This window comes from Saccoglossus kowalevskii, chromosome 21 (assembly GCF_978046115.1).
Source record: "Saccoglossus kowalevskii chromosome 21, keSacKowa6.1, whole genome shotgun sequence".
Classification (NCBI taxonomy): Eukaryota; Metazoa; Hemichordata; class Enteropneusta; family Harrimaniidae; genus Saccoglossus; species Saccoglossus kowalevskii.
Window position 1 is genome coordinate 1,245,666 of NC_140661.1, and position 25,892 is coordinate 1,271,557.

Sequence of the window (25,892 nt, forward strand, 5' to 3'; positions counted from 1 at the left end):
CTACCTTGTTATCAGATTCACATGCAGTTTGACATTTATACAAGTAATTACTCTGACTGTCTCGGATTAGAACACATACAAGCCTCTATATGCAGACATACAGCTGTTCCATTGAGTTAATACGCCACCCTAGCTCGTTCTTATTAAGTGCAAATAACACAGACCACATATTGCGTTCAGGTGAATGCAATTCTGTTGCATTTTCTTGATTGTAACAGTATCACATTATCTCGATATATATTATTGAACCACTACGCATAGCTATAGATAAAACACTAATATGTTTAGCATTTATCAATAACATGTATATGTCAGGATTCATATGGCAATCTAAGTAATATTTCAATTATGTTAACCCAATTATGTCAAGTTTGCACAATTAGAGACTAGAATTCAAATATGCTGATTAATATAAATACTTTACACTGAATATTTGTAAATGCCATGTACAGTCCCTTGCAAATATTTGTAGTAGGGGGTTGGCCAATAGTGACCCTGGGGTGAATTTCTGGGGAAAATTGTAACATATTTATTGCCAGTGTACAAGGACAATCACAGCAACACTATGCTTATAACAAAGTCACGCATATAGAAAAAAGCAAAAAATAATATTACATATATACATTAATATCATTCTGATAGACAATTTTGCTAAAAACTAAGAGTATAACAATAACAATATTGTGTAAATCAATATACAGCGACAGTAAGCACCACAACTGTACATTATATGTCATAAGCAGAATTATATTTGGGATTAGATCAACGTTTGATGGATGAGCTTAATTATGAATCAGAGCGTAAATTATGTGTACGTATATACCCTGCAGTATAAGTCATACAACAGCTGCATGCTAATTGCTAATACGTTAAATGTCGTCAATTTAGTTAAATTTCCGTTTAAATGACCCGCCTCGGGCACAACATGTGTACTCGAATTCTTCCCTCATTAACAAATAATTTGGTCTAGCTAGCTTTAGGTGGATACCGCTTTCAGTCATATAGACTGTTATTATGGTCAGTACTCAGTCAACATGAATTGTCTTTGTTCGATATATATAATATAATGTAAATATGAATCAATATTTGCATTTTCATTTGCATATAACCATTGTAGAGAACAGCAAAGGAAATACGGTCAAATAGACAAAGATATTGTTGTTATATGTTCACTTATTCTATCTCCACGATGATGTCAATTACGAATTTAATGTGCTCAATTCAGCATACTATGTTGACGTTCACAATACATACATAATGTTTGAATGCACTATATATGTAAGTAACGCAAATTATTCAAATTTCAAGAAGCCTTGAAACCAATTATGGTTTGCAGCAACATTTCTCAAGAATTATCTAAATATGAAAATTATATTATCTTTGCTGACACCCTAAGTAAGATGATTGATTTCAACCACCGTACAATTTATTGTTAGAGTTATGATATATTTTATTGTTATTGAAATATCTCTTGTGAAGTAATTTATGACAAAGTAATACTTGGGGATTGAGTATTATATGTTAATCTGAAACAAAGTATACAATTTTACCATGCAATTAAGAAACATCACTTTCTAGTTAAAAAACGGTTTCTGCGGACAATCTGGCTGCTTCAGGACAGACAGAGATAAAACCAATGCAATTTGAATTAATCTGTTGGTATAAATAGTTATTGGATGAATGTGAGAGGGTTCCCAGGTAATAGTGAATAGCATGATTCTGTAATGCTGACGTGTGGCTGGGGTTAGTTGTGTGATTTCTTTTACAAATGTCTCTGGGCGAATAACGATTCATTGTATATTCAGTGAGTGCTTCCGTAGATTCCTAAATAGGATTTGTGTAGCTTTTCATCGATCATATATAGTTTTTGTAAATGAATTATGATGGCTTCAAAGACTGTATTGTCTCCACTGCGACCAGTATATGGAAAGCCCTTACGTAAGCGTTCCATAAAATTTTAATGAGATAACGGGGTGTGTTTTATTCCTTCATTTTAAGCATCACACTAAAATATTATATAACAATATATCTATTAATATAACTTAATTAATTAATTAATTAATTAATTAGAGTACTATAATACAATAGTTGACAGTATCTACAGTAACTTTGAAAACCAGGACGCAGTATTTAAGGTTATACCAATTTACAATTTTATGCAATTAGTTTGACCTGTCGATCTCACCAGCCAATCAACATAAACATATAATTTATAAGAAATTAAGTCTCGTCAAATAAAATCTATTTTCTATTTAAAATAAAATATAGATAATCAAACCCTCGGTACCCCACTCGCTAAACTTCAAGTTGTTCGCCGTGGCTGCATTGGGAAGAATTGGGAAATAACCGTACTTGGCTCACTCACGCTGTAAACGCTGTGTGCTTCATTGTTTTATCGGTGTATAACATTTTATCAGGTTGTAAAAATGTTCACATAAATGTATCCAAGTTGGATTTAATATCAAATTGCAACCGGGATTACACTTTTATTAGGATTGTAACAAAGGGAATCTCTTGATAACAGTGTCACTATTATTAATTGTGTTGCCAATACTCAAATCTAGAAACGTGGACGCAGCGTGCTTATGTTGCCTAACATTTGTTGTACATCAACAATCGACTTATTTATTTAAAAATATGTACAACATAAACCTCACGAGAACTGAAATGAATGAATTGTCTCTTAAATGAAATAATTACGTCTTTTATCAAGCAGTTATAAGCTTTGGGTACACGAGTGTGAGATATTCGACGAAAACAACACGGGAATTGCATAGGTCACGCAAAATGCGATATGGTCCAAAAATCCCAATTCAAACATAGTGAGTCTGTGCTTATTCACAAATCGTGTAATACGTGCGTTTTGCGTTTTTGAATGTGGCGACAGCCTCGCTCATGTCTGTCTACGCAATCGAAAATTTCCAAGCACCACCCACTGCGTTCTGGGCCGCCATTAGTTCGAATTACGTTTAATTGACCCGCACAGACTAGGATCACGTGTTCGTTTATAACTACACATGGTTATAAAGTTGTATACCAAATTAATACAATTCCTCACTTGGATAATAATGATTTGTATGAGTTAAATTCCAAACGTACAAGTTTGTGTACATCAAAACTTCTTGTTATACTCGTGATAACCATATTATTGTGCCTCTGTACAGCTTATGGACATTGTTTAGCAATCAATGCATTATCTCCAAACATTACAGGTAGCTTGTAATATGTAGTCAGTATAAGATCAATCATGATGACGTAGTTGCTGAAACACGTGTCCGCATGCCGATGGCGCTCATATAACTGTTGAGCAATGGTTCAATGGCTGACATAAAATAATTGCATGTGAACATTGCGTCGATACAACGTATTACCGTGAAAAACGATGAAATTGGTTATTTTGACAACAATTCTGAAGCTAATCTTCACTTAACAAAATGTGTCGTGTCTTACCAAAATACAAAACAAAACAACAACGCACCTTCCACTGTTGTATTGCCAATGCCATTTGTGTTTATTATCGGTAACCGTCGGCCTCCTTAACTATAAATTGGCTAAGATGTTGTGCGTTATTAGCATAAATTTACACATGATTTGTGAGGGTCTTTACGTCATAGTACGATTTATCAGTTATTCAAAAAGCTGGTTGATACGTGTAGCGTCATGGTATTCGTCAGAATATAAACACAGAAAGAGGAAACACATTTTATTCAGACTTGTATCTGTTGCCTTAGCCGTGATGAGTATGTATTCTACAAGTAAGTTCGTCGTAGTGCATTAATGAATGCAGTTGTTTTCGGCCATTCATCAGAAAATGGCAAGAATATAGCGCATAAAACGCATTGAGTGTTTGCATTTAGACAATTACCCGACAGGTTACATCATTCTGATAGATAGGGGTTATTTCCCCCAGATGACCAGCGGGCTAAATATACTAAATATGACAGACTAGAAAAAACATTATTCAAGTCAGTATAGATAGCATAATGTCAAACAATTAGGACACACACAGAATTTACTACTGTGGAGGTATTCAAATCGGTTTTATGATTTTTCTATGGTTTATTATTCTCATGAATTTAATTAATAAATAATCAAAGTATAGAGTAAAATATTGTTACAAATAACAGTTATACTAACTTTGTATCTTAGAGGATTTTCAAGGCAAAAAGTTAAAAAATAGTATCATATCGTGTACTCAATGTCATATTTAATTACGTGGTTTGAAATAGATCACCACAAACATATTTTCATGTGCTAATTATTAAAATAAGGAAATAGTATAGTTAACCTCTCAATGTTGCCTGATTGTGTTCAATCCATGCTTCATAGTAGTAATGTATTCATTGCTAGCTGAAATCAAACATGGCTTTCTTAATGCAAATACAAATAATCGCAGTGTAAGTAATTTAATTACAGTGAAATCAAACACAATCCTACGCTCTAAGTCCATTATAAAAGTGTACGTTTTTCACATTGATATGTCTCATTGGCCTTAAATTAGATCTATCATTCTATCTGGCAACTCGGTAACCTTTAATTTAAACTATATTCAGGGAGTCCTCCGCGGAGACTATGTCCGGAAATTGATGTGATGCGCCGTGAACTGAGCCGACAGCTACAATATACTTTGCCTATGTTGTTCATTGTAATGTGTTCGGAATATACGATTACTTACTCTAGCTTACCACTGAACTGCCTTGGCACATAATACAATTCCGACTGAACTTGAACTTCACTTTCCAAATGTAGCGTCATGTTCTTTTTGGCGACAATCTGCACTGTTTACTCTTTTGTAAATATGAAAAAAATTGTTCAATTATAAATAAAATTTGTATTACATAACAACATCACAAAAACAACGCAGCAAGCAGTGTTTGCAAATGACCCTTTCAGAATTAAATTTGTAAATGTTATTCAGTGCAATATATAATCAATAAATAACTATCATAACAATGTTTATGTCAGGTTTTCAATAATGTATCAATAATGTGCATCCGTATAGCAATGTAATCATCAGCAGTAATTCTGATTTTGTTTTAAGGATACGAATTGCAATTGTAAGCTGCCGAGAAGAGTCGATAGGCCACACAGCTGTGGTAATCTTGTATCGCAATATTGAATAATAGCCCGCGGACACCGGAAACACGTTGTTAAATATCGTAAACCAACTGCTTATACAGAGCAATGTTATACTGAGTTATTCCCAATAACCAGAAGCAACGCTAACCCACGATAATGATAGCAATCATTTCTGTCTCAGACATTAACTTTAATAACTTCCGCAATCGAAATGTCATCAAGCATTTATTTTCCAACTAGTATTTGAAATCACGTGATTAAAGCGGGTCTGTCATCTACTTTCCCGGGTAGTGCAAATGGTCTGGAACACATTAAAATGTAATGAATCCACAAGTTACAAGATTGTTGATTGGTTCCTAGTGTACCAGGTTTTATGTGTACACAATTAATTAGCTACTATGTGACAGGCACATATGCCATAATATTCTACGCCACAGGTTTTTTTTTAATCTTCTTTAAAGACTCAAAGCGAATGTTTAATATCAATTAACATAACTTTGTGTTATTTATAAAACGTCATAATATGCGTGACATATGAATGATACTGACCTGCAAATGACACGTATAATGCTTATAAAATTATTTTCATTTGAAATGCATACATATCATCATCTGAAATCCAATGCTCCATAATGCTGTCAATAAGGGTTGTTCGGATATTGTAATTTGACAATCATTCGTATTTAAAGTGTGTATTATCCTAATTCAATCAATCCTACCAGTGTATGTATAGAATATCGAATGAAAAATGTCAGTCATTCTCACATCATTATGTTATAACTGATTACTAATTATCTTACTCGTATAATCATAGCTCGTTTAGAGACTAAACACATTATTCTGTTACAGTTTGAAAAATTATCAATCCTAATTTTCTCGCTATATGCCGATATGCATTCACCAATATGCGTTTTTATTATAAAATCGTTTTTGTTTACGGATACGCCACTAACTCATGCCAACAAACTTAATGTTATGAAGAATGCTATTAAATAACACGACGTTCGGAAATTTTACTAAGTTTCATTATTCGTTTTCTCAAATGTCATGGCTTGTCTAATAAAAAAACGTGGTTTTAGTCACAGGTCTTGCCACTGGAAATAGTCTGGATTTAGACAGTTAGTTCTTCCCTACTAATGAGTCTGGAAAAGCAGGTCTTGCAGAACTCTGAATGCTGTTAGGGACTGAATCCTGACAAGAAGGAACACATAGACATACTATGAAATACTGGGGTGTACGAACATTCCATGAGAAACATTACTCGGTATATTATTTTTAGAATAGGCGGAACGGGTCGTTTTGGGGATACTTACGTCTCAAGCATACAAGCAAATATTGCAATAGATGCGACATATGTATGAAGACGAAATATACAGCGTGCGAACAGAAATATTTGGCTTTACGTCGCTGTAGGTCAGGTGACCTTCTGACAGGATTGGTAAATTTGAAAGTTACCTGCCCTGGTTCTCAATTTTAAGAAATTTCAAACAATGGTATAACATGGATTTAATTTACGTTTTACGGAAAAGTTTATATAAACTTAATTCTGTAGTAGTAATATAAATAATACACTTTCAATAATATGATAATATAGCGTTTTGGAGATCGCCAGAAAACGCTTTGAAAACTGTAAATCCTCGATGCAATGTTAACTTGTGGTTCAGTCAATGTGCTTACCGCGTTCATTTGATAATCAGGCTAAATTATCATATGCACAGTATTAGTCTGACACTGGCAGTGTAACGGCCAATTTAATATTATTGTATTTACATCGAGTTCCAACAACGAATTAAAGAAACAGGCGCCATCTAGTGACGGGTGTGAAACCTTGTTAAGGTCAGATGGCAGCTATAGTTTTTGTTTCGATTTTTTGCAAGATATGGTAAATATTTATGTGAAGAAAATTCATTCCTTTCACACGGTTTGATTGAGGGATTCGTTTCAGCAAGCAATGTTGCCACCGGGTTAGCTTATTAGTTTGCTACCATACTCAGATTCCTGTTATTTTGTGTTGACAGAGCTGAAAGTCCTGTTGCTATAAATATTGAAAACTGGAATCAGTGGTTTTTGTTTTCCCTGAAACTTGAAATATTGTCCATATCTATGATACATACGAATGTGCAGTATTATTTTTAAACTCAGTGCTATACTCAAATATTGTATTTTACTTTAAATTTCACTGAGACGAGTTAACACGTGGTGCTACAGTGTTATTATATAGGACGTTGTACCTGTGATTACTTTGTGTTGTAAATACTTTTTAGAACCATATTATTGGTTTGAATTATATTGCCATATTATTGAAGTCACAATGTAACCTGTATATTTTGGCCATTTATTGGATTATATCCCAGGGGGGCACCAGCTCCAAAACTGTGTAGAGGGTGCCATTCAGCCTGCTGCTGCTATTGTTTTTGTCAACTCAATGGGCATGCGCAAAATGTGCATGTAGTCATTAATATAGTTGTGTCGTCTATTTCACTCTGTGAATCTGCCTGGGCTACATAAAAGACGTCGCTAGGGGTAATCGGAACAATTTAACGATATTTAACCAAATTTCGGGCAGGGATATAGGTCTTGCATATATATTGTTTATTGTTTATTCAAAATATATACCCTGTACAGCTAAAATATGTATGCCCTGAATTTATACCTATTTGGACTGGAAATAGGACCTACATTTATACCTACAATCTTGAAAAACATAACCAATTTCAATGGCACCGCCCCACCGCCCGGAGATTATACAGGATATATTTACTGTTGTTTAATGTGATCCTCATGTAGTTATATTCCTTCTTATTATTTCAGTTATTGAGAATTTGAGAATTAAGCATTCTGAGCTCGTGGGATAAGACAACAATTCATTTGAGCTGATGCTAATGAGTGACAGGTCATTTGTAAACAAAAATAAAGTGTAGAATATTTCGTTGCCTGTGAGCACCTACACCTACACCTACACCTACACATACACCTACACCTACACCTACACCGGTGCTACCTACACCTACACCTACACATACACCTACACTGGTGCTAACTATACCTACACCTACACCTACACCTACACATACACCTACACCTACACATACACCTACACCTACACCGGTGCTACCTACACCTACACCTACACATACACATACACCTACACCGGTGCTACCTACACCTACACCTACACCTACACCTACACCTACACCTACACCTACACCTACACCTACACCTACACCTACACCTACACCTACACCTACACCTACACCTACACATACACCTACACCTACACCTACACCTACACCGGTGCTTCCTATACCTACACCTACACCAGCACCTACACCTACACCTACACATACACCTTCACCTACACCTACACCTACACCTACACCTACACCTACACCTACACCGGTGCTTCCTATACCTACACCTACAACAGCACCTACACCTACACATACACCTACACCTACACCTACACCGGTGCTTCCTATACCTACACCTACACCAGCACCTACACCTACACCTACACATACACCTTCACCTACACCTACACCTACACCTACACCCACACCTACACCTACACATACACATACACCTACACCTACACCTACACCGGTGTTACCTATATCTACACCTACGCCTACACCTACGCCTACACCTACACCTACACCGGTGCTACCTATACCTACACCTACACATACACATACACCTACACATACACCGGTGCTATCTACACCTACACCTACACCAGTGCTAACTATACCTACACCTACACATACACCTACACCTACACATACACCTACACCTACACATACACCTACACCTACACCGGTGCTACCTACACCTACACCTACACATACACATACACCTACACCGGTGCTACCTACACCTACACCTACACCTACACCTACACCTACACCTACACCTACACCTACACCTACACCTACACCTACACCTACACCTACATCTACACCGGTGCTTCCTATACCTACACCTACACCAGCACCTACACCTACACCTACACATACACCTACACCTACACCTACACCTACACCTACACCTACACATACACCTACACCTACACCGGTGCTTCCTATACCAACACCTACACCAGCACCTACACCTACACCTACACATACACCTACACCTACACCTACACCGGTGCTTCCTATACCTACACCTACACCAGCACCTACACCTACACCTACACCTACACGTACACCTTCACCTACACCTACACCTACACCTACACCCACACCTACACCTACACATACACATACACCTACACCTACACCTACACCTACACCTACACCGGTGTTACCTATATCTACACCTACGCCTACACCTATGCCTACACCTACGCCTACACCTACACCTACACCGGTGCTACCTATACCTACACCTACACCTACACATACACATACACCTACACCTACACCGGTGCTACCTACACCTACACCTACACCGGTGCTACCCATACCTACACCTACACATACACATACACATACACCTACACCTACACCTACACCGGTGCTACCTACACCTACACCTACACCTACACCTACACCTACACCTACACCTACACCTACACCTACACCTACACCGGTGCTTCCTATACTTACACCTACACCTACATCTACACCTACACCTACACCTACACCTACACCTACACCTACACCTACACCTACACCTACACCTACACCTACACCTACACCTACACCTACACCGGTGTTACCTATACCTACACCTACACCTACACCTACAACTACACATACACATACACCTACACCGGTGCTACCTACACCTACACCTACACCTGCACCTACACCTACACCTACACCTACACCTACACCTACACCTACACCTACACATACACCTACACCTACACCTACACCTACACCTACACCGGTGCTTCCTATACCTACACCTACACCAGCACCAACACCTACACATACACCTTCACCTACACCTACACTTACACCTACACCTACACCTACACCTACACCTACACCTACACCGGTGCTTCCTATACCTACACCTACACCAGCACCTACACCTACACCTACACCTACACCTACACATACACCTACACCGGTGCTTCCTATACCTACACCTACACCAGCACCTACACCTACACCTACACATACACCTTCACCTACACCTACACCTACACCTACACCTACACCTACACCTACACCCACACCTACACCTACACATACACATACACCTACACCTACACCTACACTTACACCGGTGTTACCTATATCTACACCTACGCCTACACCAACGCCTACACCTACACCTACACCGGTGCTACCTATACCTACACCTACACATACACATACACCTACACCTACACCGGTGCTACCTACACCTACACCTACACCGGTGCTACCTATACCTACACCTACACATACACATACACCTACACCTACACCTACACCAGTGCTACCTACACCTACACCTACACCTACACCGGTGCTTCCTACACCTACACCTACACCTACACCTACACCTACACCTACACCTACACCTACACCTACACCTACACCTACACCTACACCGGTGTTACCTACACCTACACCTACACATACACCTACACATACACCTACACCTACACCGGTGCTACCTACACCTACACCTACACCTACACATGCACATACACCTACACCGGTGCTACCTACACCTACACCTACACCTACACCTACACCTACACCTACACATACACCTACACCTACACCTACACCTACACCTACACCTACACCTACACCTACACCTACACCGGTGCTTCCTATACCTACACCTACACCAGCACCTACACCTACACCTACACATACACCTACACCTACACCTACACCTACACCTACACCTACACCTACACCTACACCTACACCTACACCGGTGCTTCCTATACCTACACCTACACCAGCACCTACACCTACACCTACACATACACCTACACCTACACCTACACCGGTGCTTCCTATACCTACACCTACACCAGCACCTACACCTACACCAACACCTACACGTACACCTTCACCTACACCTACACCTACACCCACACCTACACCTACACATACACATACACCTACACCTACACCTACACCTACACCTACACCTACACCGGTGTTACCTATATCTACACCTACGCCTACACCTACGCCTACACCTACACCTACACCGGTGCTACCTATACCTACACCTACACATACACATACACCTACACCTACACCGGTGCTACCTACACCTACACCTACACCGGTGCTACCTATACCTACACCTACACATACACATACACCTACACCTACACCTACACCTACACCTACACCTACACCGGTGTTACCTATATCTACACCTACGCCTACACCTACGCCTACACCTACACCTACACCGGTGCTACCTATACCTACACCTACACATACACATACACCTACACCTACACCGGTGCTACCTACACCTACACCTACACCGGTGCTACCTATACCTACACCTACACATACACATACACATACACCTACACCTACACCTACACCGGTGCTACCTACACCTACACCTACACCTACACCTACACCTACACCTACACCTACACCTACACCTACACCTACACCGGTGCTTCCTATACCTACACCTACACCTACATCTACACCTACACCTACACCTACACCTACACCTACACCTACACCTACACCTACACCTACACCTACACCGGTGTTACCTATACCTACACCTACACCTACACCTACACCTACACATACACATACACCTACACCGGTGCTACCTACACCTACACCTACACCTGCACCTACACCTACACCTACACCTACACCTACACCTACACCTACACCTACACCTACACCTACACCTACACCTACACCTACACCTACACCTACACCGGTGCTTCCTATACCTACACCTACACCAGCACCAACACCTACACCTACACATACACCTTCACCTACACCTACACCTACACCTACACCTACACCTACACCGGTGCTTCCTATACCTACACCTACACCAGCACCTACACCTACACCTACACCTACACCTACACCTACACCTACACATACACCTACACCGGTGCTTCCTATACCTACACCTACACCAGCACCTACACCTACACCTACACATACACCTTCACCTACACCTACACCTACACCTACACCTACACCTACACCCACACCTACACCTACACATACACATACACCTACACCTACACCTACACTTACACCGGTGTTACCTATATCTACACCTACGCCTACACCAACGCCTACACCTACACCTACACCGGTGCTACCTATACCTACACCTACACATACACATACACCTACACCTACACCGGTGCTACCTACACCTACACCTACACCGGTGCTACCTATACCTACACCTACACATACACCTACACCTACACCTACACCTACACCAGTGCTACCTACACCTACACCTACACCGGTGCTTCCTACACCTACACCTACACCTACACCTACACCTACACTTATACCTACACCTACACCTACACCTACACCTACACCTACACCGGTGTTACCTATACCTACACCTACACCTACACTTACACCGGTGCTACCTATACCTACACTTACACCTACACCTACACATACACCTACACCTACACATACACCTACACCTACACATACACCTACACCTACACATACACCTACACCGGTGCTACCTACACCTACACCTAGACCGACACCTACACCTACACCTACACCGGTGCTTCCTATACCTACACCTACACCTACACCTACACCTACACATACACCTACACCTACACCTACACCTACACCTACACATACACCTACACCTACACCTACACCTACACATACACATACACCTACACCTACACCTACACCTACATATACACCTATACCTACACCTACACATACACCTACACTTACACCGGTGCTACCTGCACCTACACCTACACCTACTCATACCTACACCTACACCTACACCTACACCTACACCTACACCTACACCTACACCTACACCTACACCTACACCTACACCTACACCTACACCTACACCTACATCTACACATACACCTACACCTATACCGGTGCTACCTATACCTACACCTACACCTACACATCCACATACACCTACACCTACACCTACACATACACCTACATCTACACCGGTGTTACCTATACCTACACCTACACCTACACCTACACCTACACCTACACATACACCTACACCTACACCGGTGCTACCTACACCTACACCTACACCGGTGCTACCTACACCTACACCTACACCTATACCTACACCGGTTCTACCTACACCTACACCTACACCGGTGCTACCTGCACCTACACCTACACCGGTGCTACCTACACCGACACCGGTGCTACCTACACCTACACCTACACCAGTGCTACCTACACCTACACCGGTGCTACCTACACCTACACCGGTGCTACCTACACCGGTGCTACCTACACCTACACCTACACCGGTGCTACCTACACCTACATCTACACCGGTGCTACCTACACCTACACCTACACTGGTGCTACCTACACCTACACCGGTGCTACCTACACCTACATCTACATCTACACCAGTGCTACCTACACCTACACCGGTGCTACTTACACCTACACCTACACCTACACCGGTGCTACCTACACCTACACCTACACCGGTGCTACCTACATCTCTAATAACGAACTAGCTAATGGTTGTTTACTACATACTACAGACATGAGCAAGATAAAGGGTACGGTGTCACAGATGATATGGAACATTGCAAAACTCCTGAACATGAAATGACATAGTAAGCAAAATAGTTGGAGTACAACAAGAAAGTTACGTTTGAGAAATTGATATATAAGGATAATTTAAATGAGATTAGAATAGAGTACACTGATTGGATAAAATTGTATGAAAAATTTGTTAATATTAATGACGCATACTATGAAATGCTTGTCTAAACAGGAGGAAAATGGTGACTATTTGGAATGGGGATTCAGTAGGAGGTTCAAATGATAGAATACTCTACTGAAATAGAGTTAGAATTATGGCAACTAAATTCAAGTGAAACTGATAAAAAAATATTATACTGTACTGTAAGAATAGACGTGCACCACTGGTGGTGAAACAAACTTTACTCCATGATATGAAACCATCCTCTCAAAATGCATGTCTTACATTAAATACAAGACACTCAATTCCCCGGGACAACGATAGTGGTACACACTCCAATAGTAGTGGAAAGCCATCCACAGAAGTAATTATGGCATTAGTGCAAGAACTGAAAAAAAACTTAAGTAGAGGCATTGTAATGAGAGTTCAGAAGAGAAGAGAAGAGAACAGTTTATATAAAGAAGCATATCCAAGTACATTACATTGCGATGAATATAATTCGAAAAAGTCATATTCCAGAAAACTCCATTAAAATTAAGAATAATAGTCAAGTCAGAACTTGTCCACACAGATATGCAGATGCATCAATAATCACGGTAGCTATAGTATCAAAGATGTTGGGTTACGACTAAGTGATTTACGGGGTCAACATACTATTGGCCTTCCTGTTTTGCATACTAGAATAGAATACCAGTAACCAAACAATTCGGCCCAATACACATTCGTTTTTCACAGTCGCGAGTCACCGCCATGTTGGATAAAAGCATTTTATATAGCAGGTGGCACTGCCCTGACACAATGGGGTATGTACTCCGATTTGAGCGACGCTCATATGCGTCTTTATAGTTTCTTTATAGTTCATAGTTGTGTTCAATCTTGCGTTATGACGAATTGATTCATGCGGGCGTAGTATTGCTATTTTTTATAATAAAATCATATCACAACCTGCATAGGTCTTTTTAAAAAAATGTCTCATCTCAACATTTAAGCGTTTCCATGATAGATAGTATGAACTGTTGACAAATAATCTAGGCAGATGACCTCTAATTGTTACAACATCATTTCCTGTGTAGAAGGTTATTTCATGAATCGACTACTCAGATTTATAGAAATCCCTATACGATTATTGATTATCGGCTAATGGATTGGCATGTCAGTGCTGCCTATTTGAATTTGAGACTATTGTCATGATTAACATTCATAACCGTAGACAATGTCTTATAAATTAATCCAATGGTTTGGGACGTATACATTTCCCAGGGAAGTGTTGGGATGTTATGAAACCTGCCTGTAATTTGCATCGGAAACTTGACAGATTTTACGGTGACTGGATTTTACCCAAAACTGTGGTTCATTCATTGTTCAAAATCAACTGCTAAATAACCTCACATATAGTTGATTGAATTGCGTTAATCACAGTCCCTTTATTCCTCTATAGAGGGACTGTGGGCTAATCATAGCCACATTTTTTTTTCACATTTCAGGAGTTTGATGAACTTATGTGTTAGATAATGTATGTAATTGTCTTGTAATTTATGACACAAGTGCACAAGTGCAATATAACTAAAATAAAATACAGACACTTTCCGGGGTACATTAGAAATGCCCACATTTGCAGGTCGTTATTTCCATTTAATAATGTAATGCAATTTAATGTTTGTCTATCCTCGTCTCCCTTCATCGCTTAGCTTATTTCGCCAAATACCACAATACCTATGACTGATCATATATCTACCATTAGTGGGTGGGGTTATTCGATTCAAGTCCGTCGAGCGAATTCACACGTTATTGCCCTGGATTATACCAGCAAACAAACCTAACCCACTCAGTGCTCACCTAGCCCGAGGTGTGGCACTCGTTTTATGTATGTATTTTTAGGTTTACGTATGTATATACACCTAACACGGATGTTAAACCTATGCCGGTTGTGAGACCCTAAACTCCGGTAAATAAAGTAACACCAATCATATGTTTTTGTGATACATTATGAATCTTGTCTTTTCAATAACAAGATCAGTGTTAGATGACCTGAGGCCACTATGACCCAGATCATAACAGTCAACCAAGTCACATATTAAATAAATTTCAGCAAAAATATTTAAAATTGTATAGACAGTCAACAGTACTTTTAAATGTATTTTCACAATTGCGTAGCCAAGGCAAATCATAAAGTGTACATGTAATGTGGTCAGATTCTTTTAAAATGACGAGTCTATTTGCTTCCTTTTGAACAGATTAAAGTTTATATAGCTCAAATTGAAGGCATCCATAACATTTAATATTACAGTAGTCTAATCTCGACGTCACAAATGCATGGACCAACTTCATCGTGGCCGCTTTATCCAATAGAGTCCAAATGTAAGCTGACTTACAAGATGAGTATTATGGGTGCCCCAAAATCACCACTAGTTTTAAAATGAGCTCCAAGATTGCGGACTGAGCTAGACAGATTTATGTCAGACCCACCAATTCTCAATGAGTTCAACATTTCAGTGTTCTTTTTAAAACGCGATAAAAAATGAATAATATTCGATTTCAACCAGGCACGAATATCTTAAATACACGTCTCAATACACGATTAATTGAATCGGATGGCTTATTATAAGTTACATATAGCTGAAAATTATCGGTATATAGCATCAAATCAATATCATGACGTAATAATAATGTCTTCAATGTGTAAAGTGTAAACAGAATCAGGCCAAGGACGGAACCTTGAGGGACACCGAATAACAAATTAGTTGGTAACGATGATGATAATGAGTCGAACGAGATATTGAATGAACGATCTGTAAGACAGGAAGTGAACCCTTGAAGAACTGTGCCTGTAATACCAAAACTATGTTGGAGACGATGAATTAAAATAGAGTGTTCCAAGGTATCAAACGCGGCGGAAAGATCGAGCATGGCCAGCATAACGTCCTTTTTAATGTTATCTTTAAGGAGCTTCGTATGTAGAGTATCCAAAGAACAATATTTATTTGACGATTTAGTAATGGGTAAAATCTTTAAATACCCTGTCAGGTAGAACTACTGAGCCAACTATTTTTCTCTTCACCTAGTTTTGAGATGTATTTTTTGATACATATATATTTTGCTGTTAACTACAGATATCTCAATACCCTTTAATCTAATTCAATACAGCTGGTTATATATAGCTGCAAAGATATTACAGAAATGCACTAAATCTAAATATGGAAATCTATTGCATATGACAACACACGTGTATTTATGGATGTATGTATATGTGTGTCTGTTCCACCAATATCTCAAGAACAAATAATTCAATTTTAATGATGCTTTGCGATGATGCGCAGACCTGATACGGTTTCAGTGGAAATCTGTGCTCGTTACTGAATATATTATACTGCTATACACTAACCTACTCAATAGAGAAATGTCATTCTTTTTTTGGCAAAAACTGCTGAGTGACAGGCTATTTGTTGATCATGGCAATTTTACTTTTTTGTGACAACCGCTACTCCAATTGCCTTGATAATAGATATCTGTGTATCTTGGATGGGCCTCTATTAGATTAGTTCTTTCTGTGACACTACGGGACACTTAACTAATTCATACATATATAATATCACTGATGTTGATGAATCCGCTTCATGGGTACTAATAATTGTGTTTTCTGTGATAAAACAAACACACGTGTTGAAACACATATAATAGAATGGAAACAAAGCCAAAGTCGTTTGATTCCTTACTTTGATTTTTATGTAACTATACAGAACGCTTGTTAATTTGAATGCTCATATTTAAACATCCGTTTTGTGAAATAAATGCTCGTTTTTTATATTTACTGCTCATATTTTAAATTTGAAATGTCATATTTCAATGTATTATGGTTTTAATTATAGCCCTAATGCCCTAATGTTATGGTGTGATATGAGTTATATAGTATATACTATGTCGTCTAATTATTTAAATTTATTTCAATAATAATCTTTTCTATAATAGATTCTAGATAAGATAGTGGAACATACACATTTAACCCCAGCACATTTACTACCAATAATCCATAGTTAATAGAAAGTATATCCTCCCTGAATTGACTTCATCTTCAATGTCTTCAATGTTGCTGACAAAACTCTTAATGAGTTGTGATAGTGCAGACATGTAATACATTTACTATATGCTTACCACAATTGCATTATATGTGTAATGTGTCTGATCTAATAAAACGTAAATTACTTCATTCCAAAGTGTGTATACTGAACATTTGATACGTAATCGCAATGAACATTTCAATCAACGCAATAGCAGTATAATTATAGTACAGTGCTAAGTTAGTATGTACTAAAAATGATAAACTGCCCACACCAGAACAGCAATTTAGTTGACATTGAGTGATATAATGTCAATTGACCAAATAACCCACAGTGATTACTTATATCAGTGTAAGCGTAATCTCTCGTAAAGGTTGTTTATTGTCTAGCCACATAACCTTCTCACTTGTAACCCCCTTGGAAACTAGACTTTTACGAATGATCTAGGTCTTTGTCATTAATCTTATTGTTATATGTAGAGTGTGTCCCTAAGACATTTGCATAAATGTATTTTTGTTGGCGTCAGTATATTCACAACTTAATAACGGAAACGTAATGTTTTGTATTCATGACCGAATGATTCCTTTTGCTTAGAACCACCACTTTCATAATAAAACAAAATAAAGATGACAACGGAATACTGGACTAATGACACATATGTCAACAAATCATATTGTCCAGATGTACACGGATTGTGTTTGTCTTAATGTGATAGAGTGGTTACACTGTTTGGTCCAATAGTCTAAACTTGTCTTTCAATATTGCGATGTAATTTATTGAAGTAACTATACAGTTGAATCTTTGAGTATTTGAAAAAAACAAATGCAATACAGGCGTTTTCGCTATTATGAAACAGTGTTCGTTGTGTACGCTTAATGTACCTATATCGCTTCAGTGGTCAAGATATAAGTCAAACTTAAAATGACAAATAAACGGAGCTTACTTTACAACCCCTAGACCGGAGTAAATGTAATAATATTTGTATTTAGCTATAGCGATTGGGGCGGTTGAGCGCGGTCAGGTCAACACTTATGAATCTACTTATTTAAACGGCCACAATCTATATTTACATACACCCAGTATATCCCATAGTCATTCGGCAAATCCGAAACACTTTCCTGTAGACAACAGTTGAAGCCGTTGTGAACAAATATAGGTATCGTTACCTGGAGAATGTCAACATAATAATTCTATATTTATTTTCCTCAATGTCCGTTACCATGTGTAAGTTCAAAATGTGTTGAACCCTCAGTCTGATTGCCACTTTAAGATAGGTTCGTTCGTCAAACATTTGCAAAGAATTTAGAACTAACTAGACACAAACTAAGATACATAATTGAAAATCCACAAGTACAACTGACCATTTAACATTTAACTTTACCACAAGCCTAAATTTAATTAAGGGAATTCCACTTTGTGTTAAGGGAAAATCATATCTTATCTAAAGTCCCCTAACACAAAGATAGTGTTCACCAACACTAAACAATGATATTTTTTTCTACTTTTGTTCCCCCATTGGATAGATACACATCACACTTTTCCTTTTAACTGGAACACGTGTGTGTGATCTTCTCAGCCGCTAAATTATATTCATATTTTCTGTAATATGTCAGTCAACTTTAACGTGTTATTGTCTTCATTATTAAATAGATTATTAAAATCTAAAAGTTTGTTTAAAAGTATGCATAAACAATTTTATTACACTATATACTGTTATCTTCCCTTTATTTGCCATACCAAAATTAAGATACATCTCGCAATATATCCATTACCTCGCCACACGTGAAGAACTTTTGCAGTTTCCAATGCTCAGCATAATGGAAAACAACATTTAAACATGTGACACATACAGTAATGCAATAAATATAGTCAGACCATTGATATTACTTGTCATACATCGATTTAGTCAGTATTGTGCTTAACAGACATGTATTGAAGAAACAGGTCGAGTTAGTTGTCATACCATCTTTTCACGTTCTAGTCCTGTTTCGTATGCATATATTTCCATGATTTACTCCCACTTAAACATTAAACGACTCCACTTTAGAAATATAAACAATTGATTACTGCCAATAGAAGCCCACTTAACTAATTGGGAATTCCTACTTGTTCCTAAAGTTATATTTGTTACTTGGCCAGAAGGATTCATTAGCAGTAAGGTGGGTTATTTATGTACATTTCAACGTAGAAGCAGACTCAATTTCAACATTGCAAGCGTTTGTTATTCTGAGTGTATTTTAGTGTGAGTAAAATGCGTACAGATCTGCAGGCATAGAATTCATTGTATCATGTAGTTTAATTCATTACTGTATATTCACATTTTCCCTGCATTGCACACGTGATTGTCCAATAATTCAATGCAATACAGTGCACAATTGTGACATGATTAGTTTGATGGTCTAATTACGCGTCACTAAGTCACAATGCATGCTCTAGTTCTACTTTTACCTTTGTCATGTATTGTATCTAGGCCATTCACGTAAAACGTACATATAATACAGCAATACTGTGCTGTTTCCTCACTTCTATGACAAATTACACAAACTGGCGATTGTGTTGTACTTATTATGCAACACTGTATGAGCTCAATGCAAATATTGATAAGAAAGCGATGCAATCAGGATACATGAATGTGTTATATAGTGTACTAATTTAAAGCCACAAACTAGACACGCAAAGTACATTGTATCGTTTACGGAGACCTGTACATTGACATATCACCTATATACACGTAATTAAGTTACATGGTCGTATTAGTAGCTAAGCCTTGTTTTGCTAACGAGCCATGTAGACACGCCATACTGTTATAGTTTACTTAACACATAGTATTCACTAACGGCAGCGTAATCGACCATATATATGAATGTGGTTTGTGAAACCCTTTGGCGAAAATCAATAACACCTGAAATATGTATTTCGTAATCAACAAACCACCATTAGCGTGAATAACGATCATTCATATAACCCGATATCTAAAGATGTTGTATATTACATATTTAAATTGTATGTTCATGTTGTATTCAATTAATGGTTTTCAGAGCAAATTCTATGCGTTTGTACGTACAGTTACTGCATAGTATCGAGACAATCATTGATTTATTGAACGAGTGCAGTAACGTGCATTTTACTCGTGTATATCCCGTATTCTCGTTTCAAAAAAATCTAACACAAGAATATTGCTCATTTCGTTTACACATATGATCGCCGCTCGTTAATTTATCATACGACTCGTCAAATACGCAAATTAGTGTTGCTTCGCGGCATGGATTTTTCATTTATAAAACTGCGTATGACCACTGGTTGACGACTAGATATTTTACGCACTTTGCATGTTCTAGCAGGCGTTTCACGGTCGATCGAGTACGAGTAATGAAACAAAAAATAAGGTAACATTCAACAGAGTAAACTATGGTATAACATTTGGAACCTAATGTTATGTAATCACTTTCACTCGGACATTCCTTTTACACGTGTATATCCAGGCCAATATTGTCGTGCCGACAGAGTTATTTAGTTCCAACCCAATAGAGTTGCATGGCTAGATTTAAACTGAGTAGTGTTCCACGAACTGCTACCTAGAGTGTACGTATTTGTGTCTCGTTCAAATGACGTTTGCAATGCACGCAACTAGATATAAGGTGTTTGTTCAAAAGTACACCATATATTGTGAAACAATTCATGAACTAGTGATTAAGACAGAACAATTATTTATTGCACTATGTTTTAATTAAGTTTAGTTTTTTAAATCGTGATATCTTGTGAGTTACATTGCATGTCTGATCGAGCATGTACCTATGAGACAGTATGTTATATTGCGCCTCGTAAGTTTTATGCTGAAGTATCGTATTGCCACGTCGTTCTATATGTTTAATTTGTTTTTCGTGGTTTTGGCTATAAACCAAAAACTTCAATTCTATCATTGAGTGCATGTAGCATGATATTCTGTTTGAAAAATTATTGGCCAGGGATTTCCATATGGTTGTTTACTTGGTGGCTACAAGGTCAACCACCTGGTATATGCTGATGACATTGTCATTTTTTTCTACTGGATCATATGGTCAGCAGATGTTAGTGGATGCATGTGGCCAGTTAGGTAACCGGTGTTCAGTTCTCTTTAATGAAAAGAAGACTGTATGTATGCTTTTTCAACCTCGCATTAGAATAGTTAATCCGGACGAGTGTATATCATTTTAAATGGTAGAATTCTTAAGTATATTGACGTGTATAAATATTTGGGTCATTAAATAACCTCTGATCTTAAAGATGATAGTGATATATGTAACAAGACTAAAATGTTTGATGTTAGGGGCAATGTTATTATTCGTGATTTCCTGTAAAGTGCAATTTGTTTTCTGTTTTTGTGATGTTTCATATTGTTTTTATTTATGGTGTAATTACACCATCCAGTCTTATTGTAATTTACGCAGAGCTCAGTCACAAGTTTTTCTAAAATTGTCCAGTTATAAACACTCTTCAAAGCAATAGTTTGATGTTTGTTGGTTTATCTCTTTTAACGTTTGACAAAATTATTAGGTGTTTAGGTTTTCTTTCACGTTTACACTTGTCTGACAACCCACTTGTAACAGCTGTATTATCTATTTCTATTTTGTAGGATAGTATTTTATGGAAACTGTGAAGCAAGAGAATTTTTTGATGTGTACATATTGTTTTAACTTCTATGGATTATTCCTTTTTTTAATCTGAAATAAACCTCAATAATAATAATAATAATTGTTCATAAAATTCTCATGTGCTGTTGAATAAGGCCGAAATAAGGTCTGAATGTGTTTGAGGGAGAAGGGTCAATACATTATGAAAACTACCATAACTTTTAGTATATATGAACAATTTCTTCAAATTTTGTGTGTGCATGTTTTTCTACGTTTCCATTTGCATGGCATCCTAGCAACTATAACCATAACATAGCAAATATGCATAAAAGTACCTGTTTAATGATACAAATTGACCTCATTGATATGCATACAAATTGTTACAAGCAAACAATTTTAGTTACAGGTTGCTACCAGATAGATAAGATCAACATTCAACATTAATTTTCATTATATTGAGTAAAACAGGATATCTTCACACACAGCACCCCATAGCAACCAATTTAAAACTTAGTAGTCAAAAAATCCTGACCAATACAGTTAATACTTTGATTATGCATTCATTTTGTTGAAAGTTTGTTGGTGAGTATGATCCTAATAACCACTGACATTCGTAGCAACGTAGGTTCAGTAGTTTATTGGCCCAAGCCGGACATTGCTGCTCGCAGCTATATTTTCATATTCTTGCACTCACCAGATTTGTATCACGTGATAATGAGATATGTATTACACGGAGCAACCACGATATATGGTGTAAATGTATTTACCCTTTATACAGTGTAAGTACTCGGTAAACTTTTACTTACGCAAACTATAAACACGCCTCATTCTGACAAATTGCGTAATCAAAATCGCCAGGTTTTACATATTATAGTATCCACGCAAATTACAAAAACGGATTGTCCCGATTAAGGGGATGTACACTTTACCTATGTTGCCATCGTTACAAACACTTCATAATTATTGCAGGCGTGATATTGTCGCCAACGATTTGTATCTCTGTTGTGTGCGTTACCATCGTTACATGGAATCACAACAGACGACACTGACGTGATGCTAATATGAAATCACGTGTCAAGTTACGCAACTAATTATATACAATAATTCAAAATATTGACATCGAGAAAAAAAACATCATATATAATTGTAGGAATTCATACTTATGTCCAGACTCCATTGGTTTATAAACAAAAACAGAATCTGGTATGTAGAACAATGGCGTAATTATTGCCTACCTACCTGTCATAAAAGTGATCCTAGTATTACAAATTACTAAGTTCTTCAAAATGAACATCATACCCATTGGGATCTTCGATGACATGTCAGTAATCATGTCTTGTTACACCGAGTAGATTGCGTGTGGGGCGTGATAATAATGTATGGAACTGCTGCTATATGTTTATACATGCTCAACCATAGCTTGTGCTTCAGTGACGAATGGCTACCTGGGGAATGACAAAGAATAGAACAGCATCAACTCAATACACATTTTCCCCGACGTATGTTTCCGATCTTTCAGACAGCGTTGGGTGAGGCACGGTTCCAGACGCAGTTTAGAATGGCAATTCTTACTAAATGCTGTTGTTGTAATTTACGAGTTGGGAGTTTAGTAACAGCCGTGTACACACTGGTGAGTGACATTCTGATATATATATATATTATTTATTGTAATATGTCCAAGTAACACTACTAGTGTCCTTGGCTGTGACATGCAGAACAATGTCTAACGTACAATACAGTGGCGAGACGGAGGTCACGTGATAAGAGATCTCAAATGTCAAGTTTAATTTCGTATTTATTTATTTTCTGACAGTTGTTGATTAATATCTGAATATCTCTGAAAATCATTATAATGGCAAGGTCGTTAAGATAATTATTGGTTTCTCTATATACTGTCATATTCATCGAATATGTATGGTACATCTTTTATATGTATGGTACATCTTTTTCACCTTCAGAAGTAGACATATTGCAGGATAGTCAACAAAGTGAATAGGAAAAGCATAAATTTATACTCAGATAACGACGGATATAATTGTTAAATATTCTGTAACATATGTGAAATGAATTGTTTATCTGCATATCAGTTATCTAAATGTGTAATGACGTGGTATTTTTTACAGAATTATGAATGTTTAATAACGCATGCGCACAACACCTTGCTTGACACAATCACTGAGCTATAAACATTGCCGACACATATAGAAACAACTGATTACTCCATTTTAAGAGAAGACTATCTGTCGTGAAGATCGTATATCATCATGATTTATTCTCTTTACTTATTCATAGTTCATGCGGTGGTTTTACTGCTAGTCATACGTCTATTTCGTGACACTATTAATATTATTACGCTATACCAGTTGTAGTGAAATGAAACACTAGTATACAATTAACGCAATTCTGCAAACAGTGTTAAGCATAAGGCAACTAGGGCAGTGCTGCGTGACAAATACTATTTAAATTGTTTGTATGAAGGAGGATAACTGGAATTTGTGCGTGTGGAAATGCATTCAGTTATTGTGACAATGAATGGAGTAGACAGGACACTTCTTTGCATTATGTTATATACAATTTATATTTTTTGAAAAGCAGGTGCGTCTACTCTAATCACGATATAAAATTGATTTGACAAGAAAATAAGCTGTGTTGTAATATAAACAATTTAATTTCGTGACTACTGTGTATAATTACGATGTTGTTCATATGTTTTGTTGACAATATCTCGGGGAATTGAAAATAGATAATATTTTATGTGAAATTATAATACGTATGCAATTTGAATGGACTATGTACACGCAATACGACGTTCATCAATTAGTCCTTTAACCGGCGTTGATTTCAATACGTAACTTTCTAACGAAAGGTGGGTGGTTAGACTTGAATATTACTCGTGTTGTACGGCATCTCAAGTTTCCAATGAGGAGGTCACTATATATAATACAGAGAGGGTGTTAAGGCAATGAACAAATGACTCGGAAATTGCGTAGTGGTCATATTTCAAGAAATGCTTTGTATATTTATATGTGCTATGTAATTACAACATCCACTTTGATAAGGGTCATCATTATTGGATTTGATGGTACTGAAACGTCTTTCAACAAGAGGAACACAGCTTGCCAATTACCCTTATAAGATCTCTAAATTAAATTTAGTCACTAACTTCTATATAATATAATTCATAATAACACAATATTACTGTTATGTTCGCTTATATATCTGAATATTTGTAATTTGCCAGTAGAATATTAACCATCCGTATGTT

General features: G+C 37.5%; 1 protein-coding gene across 1 annotated transcript in view; it reads left to right on the forward strand.

Annotated features, from left to right (window-relative positions):
• Window positions 1-25,892, forward strand: part of LOC146729510 (uncharacterized) — an 80,386-nt gene that overhangs the window by 21,537 nt on the left and 32,957 nt on the right. Inside the window, exon 2 of the mRNA XM_085495382.1 lies at window positions 24,147-24,257. Coding sequence (XP_085351508.1) covers window positions 24,147-24,257 — 111 coding nt within the window. The remainder of the gene's footprint in view (window positions 1-24,146; window positions 24,258-25,892) is intronic.